This window comes from Dipteris shenzhenensis, chromosome 4, assembly GCF_047967505.1.
Source record: "Dipteris shenzhenensis isolate YYH24624 ecotype China chromosome 4, Dip_SZ_1.0, whole genome shotgun sequence".
NCBI lineage: Eukaryota > Viridiplantae > Streptophyta > Polypodiopsida > Gleicheniales > Dipteridaceae > Dipteris > Dipteris shenzhenensis.
Genome location: NC_141599.1, coordinates 59,274,463 through 59,278,950, shown reverse-complemented (window position 1 = coordinate 59,278,950; position 4,488 = coordinate 59,274,463). Strand labels below are relative to the sequence as shown.

General features: G+C 46.9%; 1 protein-coding gene across 1 annotated transcript; it reads right to left on the bottom strand.

Moving 5' to 3' along the window:
* Nucleotides 1–1,101: 1,101 nt before the first annotated feature.
* On the bottom strand, nucleotides 1,102–3,711 carry LOC147903125 (Radical SAM superfamily protein). The gene has a single exon (XM_087373350.1). The coding sequence runs from the start codon at nucleotides 3,701–3,703 to the stop codon at nucleotides 2,246–2,248; it is 1,458 nt and encodes a 485-aa protein (XP_087229476.1). The 5' UTR covers nucleotides 3,704–3,711; the 3' UTR covers nucleotides 1,102–2,245.
* Between the last annotated feature and the right edge of the window lie 777 nt (nucleotides 3,712–4,488).

The window sequence follows — 4,488 nt, the reverse complement described above, 5'->3', positions numbered from 1 at the left end:
GAGGTGAAGGTCAAACTTAGCCATGACGAAGGCTAGCACTAAACCAATAACCAAGTGCCCAGTTAGAATGCTTGCCTACTCCAGCCAGGTACAATTGCACTACTTTTCTGGAACTTAGCACCTCATGTCCCAGACATTGCTATTTGGTCCACCTAACTATGCTTCCACCCATAATGTCCCAATAAGACTTTTTGCACTAGCAACATTGGGACCAAGGAAGAGAGATCACTAGGAATAGAGGACCTTTAGGAAGATTGACAGAGAGAGATTCTCTTAAGAATTCTAGGAGCCAAGTATAGCCCCAACAACATTGAAGCCAAAAGCTGGAAATATAACCACCTCCCTCTAAAGGATCCCAACCCTACCCACAAGGTGAAAAATGAGTGGAGTCACATACCCAAACGAGGAAAGAACAAAGCACTCAAGACCATGGTCTGTAAATCAGCAATCTTATAGATTGAGTTATACTAAAGAGAATCTATGTTGATAGCTAGAAGAACACACTTCTTTCCGCTCATCTTCCTTTTTGTTGTTATGTTTGGGTGTTGATAAGAATATAAATTAATTCGTCTCTCTCTCTCTCTCTCTCTCCCCCCCCCCCCTATGCTTTGTTCTTCTTTATATTCCTTTTTACTATTGGAATCTTTGTTGTTTGGGGTGGGCCCACTCTTTATAGATTAGCAAGCACCAAGGTGCCAAACAAAAACTAAAGTGCTTTGAATCCGTAGACCAAGAAATGAGTGTAGGGCACAACGCAACAATATAAAGAGAGGGATGGGCCCACTCTTTATAACTTAGCAAGCACCAAGGTGCCAAGCAAAAAGTACAATGCTTTATAGGTTAGCAAGCTTGCAAGTGCAAAACAAAAAGTAGTGCTTGGATCTGCTGACCAAGGAATGAGTGTAGGGCACAACACAACAAACAATACAAAGTAAACGAGCAACAAACATGTCATCCCCACACAAAATCAAAGTCAAGTCCATGAAGGACGAGGATCCCTTTAGCCACTGATAGAGCTTCTACTATGTCTACACTACTGAATGGCTATAAGAGAGAAGATGATTCCTTGAATTACTTCCCATGCATGCTCCATAAAATGGTTTAATCAATACAACATTGGGTCTTTCATCAATGAGGATCCCATGATAAAAGCACTTCTTAGAAGATCTACCAAGAGATCCATTAGAAAGATACTCTACTTAAGCTAAAAAACCTCAGAAAAAGAGAGGATTGGTACAATATTTAATGCTCAAAGAGAGAGGGCACGAATGCATCAAACGATTGTTGCAAGAGAGTTAAGGTTGTTAAGTCCCACCACAATCTCCTTGATCGTAGCCCCTCTTACCTGTATCTCATGACAAACACAAAGATTGAGGCTTTGTTACTAATCCATACATCCTACTCTTTATCATGCATTGCGGAACAGAATAATATGCCTTCCCCTCGTGAACAAAGCTTCCTGGATGAAACATGAACCCAGTAGACAGGTTTTCTGGGGTGTAACAACCCTTGAGCCAATCTGCGCGATTGTAACCAGCATTCTCACTCGATAGAAGGATGGCAATCAGAAAAACCGTAAAAGGTCCTTGATTACATGAACCTGGTATTCCCAACGATGTACTGTAACAGCAAGCTTTCACAGTGGTAGCAGATTGCATATCCTTTTATAGCATGAACCAGGTGTTCCCACGACGTGGAAGGTTCATCAACTGTAACAGCAAGCTTTCACAGTGGTAGCAGATTGCATATCCTTTTGCAGCGGCCCGCTTCACGAATCACCTTTAGAACATGCCGGCACAACAGTATCAGGCACAGTTTCTATCCCCTTACGTCCTATCCAGTATGTGCAACTCTGCAAGTATCTCTTCTTTTTGTGGAGGACTCGAGCACATTCAAGACGTGACATAACTAGCCAGAACCTTCAGCAACTAAGGAGCTTGCTGATGCATGTAGAGGCCTAAAAGGACATGAGAGCGAGACACAGAGGAGTCAAGCGAGACAGCTCTTAACTAGAGCCTGGGCAATGACAACCGCCTGTGCAATTGACCTAATGGGAAGTTCTAATCCAACATAAACAGAATGCAGAAGATCTTGGTCACGTCACATCCATCCAGAATCCATTGCTGCATGATTAAGGACCGTAGCAATGAATAATGGCATGAACGTTGCCATTCAGGGGAAACACCTTTGAACTCCAGTTCGGCTTACCAGAAGCGGATTGCATTCGAATCTGAAATCACTTCAATCAACCGTTTGGCAGAACAGAGAACACGGATGAAATTATTTCATTGGAGAAAAGGAATCCTTCCGGATCAGTGAGCCGAATAAATGCGACTTCTCTTTCTGAAGAGGGGCTTGTCCCACCGGAAAGCAAATTAGACAGCAGGTCAGGTGACAAAGGCCTATTGGTTGCATCAAGAGCTACTGCGTGACCACTACTCACAAAAGGCAGCAGGGCTTTGCAGATGCAAAGAGAGGAGGCCATCCCAAAGTTCCGTGACATCTCCACAAGGTCCATGCCTTGGGCAAGCCTCAAAGACAGCATGACTGTATCACGCAACCTCTCTTCCACACTATCGTGAGTCGGGTGCATCTCAGCTGTGTTACCCTCCAGACTTTCCACAAAATCAGCGTAGCCCTTCCATTTCTTCGGTCTGGAAAACCTTTGGCCGCGCAAGTAGCTAGTAGCCCCCAAACCAAAAGCATAGTATGGAAGATTGTGCCAGTATACGAGATTATGCTGGCATTGGTAGCCCGGCTTCGCGTAGTTGCTTATCTCGTAATGCTCGTATCCTGCTTCCTTCAGGGCAGAGGAAGCTACCCTGTAAAAGGCAGCCGCGCTTTCCTCACTAGGTAATGGATGTTGCCCAGGTTTGTACCACTGCCAAAACTTGGTGCCCTCTTCCACTTGGAGATCGTAAATGGAAACGTGTACCGATCTTGCTTCCACGGCTTTGCGTAGCGACTCTTCCCATATCTCTAATGTCTGGTGAGGAAGAGAGGAGATGAGATCAAGGCTCCAGTTCTCCACACCACATTCGCGAACGGTATCGATAGCATCGTAAACTTCCTGCAATCCGTGGGCCCTGCCACAAGCCTTGAGAAGCTCGTCGTGAAAAGCCTGGACGCCCAGGGACACACGGTTCACGCCACATTTCAGGTATCCTCTCAGCGAAGCCCTGTCGAAAGTGCCCGGATCCATCTCCATGGAGATCTCCGCACCGGTCTCCAGGCCACACGCGCGTTGGAGCGAGTCAATCATCCTCCCCACCAAGTGAGGCGGAACCAATGACGGAGTGCCACCGCCAAAAAAAATCGTTTTGAGAGGGCGAGGTTGGCGAGGCAGGGGTTGGAAAGTAGAAGCCATCTCTCTGCAGACCAAGTCGACATAGGCGTCAATGTTAGAGTCGATGTGAGCGGCGGAGGAGTCGGTTCGCTCCCCAACAGCAACGATGGCGAAGTCACAGTAGAAACAACGTCGTCGGCAGAAGGGGAGATGGACGTAGGCGGACGTGGGATGGTGTTGGAACCCTAGTAGTTGTGGTTGTTGTTTGGGAGGGGGAGCGGAGGAGGAGGAGGAGGAGGAGGAGGAGGAGGAGCAAAGGAGGAGCAGGCGGTGGTGGGCAGGAGGAGGAGGAGGAGGAGGAGCAGGAGCAGGAGCAGCAGGCATCCTCAGCTTCTTCGTTATCATCATCATCGTCATTTCTCGTCTCTCTTCCGGAAAGGTGCTTTTTATCGGCCTTCCCTAGCCTTGGCAACGGCGATATTTTAAGAAGGCACAAAATACGGCTTTTTGTAAATCCAAAAATTGTTTTTTCACGATTGGCTACACGTGGCAGGCAGGGATTGAACGTGCAGTCAACGTGGAGCTTGCAGATTTGCTTGCATTCATTCCTCGTCTCGCTGCACTGCTTCTTCTCTCCTCATTGATTTCCGATTCGTCTGCGTCGTGGATTATGCTATTCGTCTGCTGGAGCGTCGTGGATCTGGATCTCGCTGGCTTTGAGGTTCTAGATTTGCAGCTCTTTTCTGGCGACTTTGGCTTAGCAGATGTCGCAATTATGCACTGCCCTCCCGGACTGCGCGTCGTCCAGCTCTGTTTCAGTGTTGCCCTAGTTGTTTGAGATTGGCTACGATCTTTTCCTCTTCTGAGGCTTGCCTTGGTTGTCGCCAGCTTCAAGGTTCTAGATTTGCAGCTCTTTTCTGGCGGCTTTGATTGGCGGTTGTCGCAATTACGTGGTTCATAAAGGAAACGCATATGCTAGTGTATCATTAACGCTTAAATATTCGATTCGGAGAATTAGCTAGCATGTTACGGCGCCATTTCATCTATTGCGATTTAATCTTCTGTGCAGCTTTGTATATGCGGTTGCACGAGGTTTGGGTGCAAGCATGAAGGAGAAACGCGTGACGAGTACACATTGCAAGTGTATTTGAGCTTTGTCATCGAATTCTATAAATTGTGCATGCATGCACGATGGTAATGCA

Excerpts from the sequence above, each read along its gene's own strand:
- LOC147903125 (XM_087373350.1), bottom strand. The coding sequence starts at position 3,703 with ATGACGATGATGATGATAACGAAGAAGCTGAGGATGCCTGCTGCTCCT.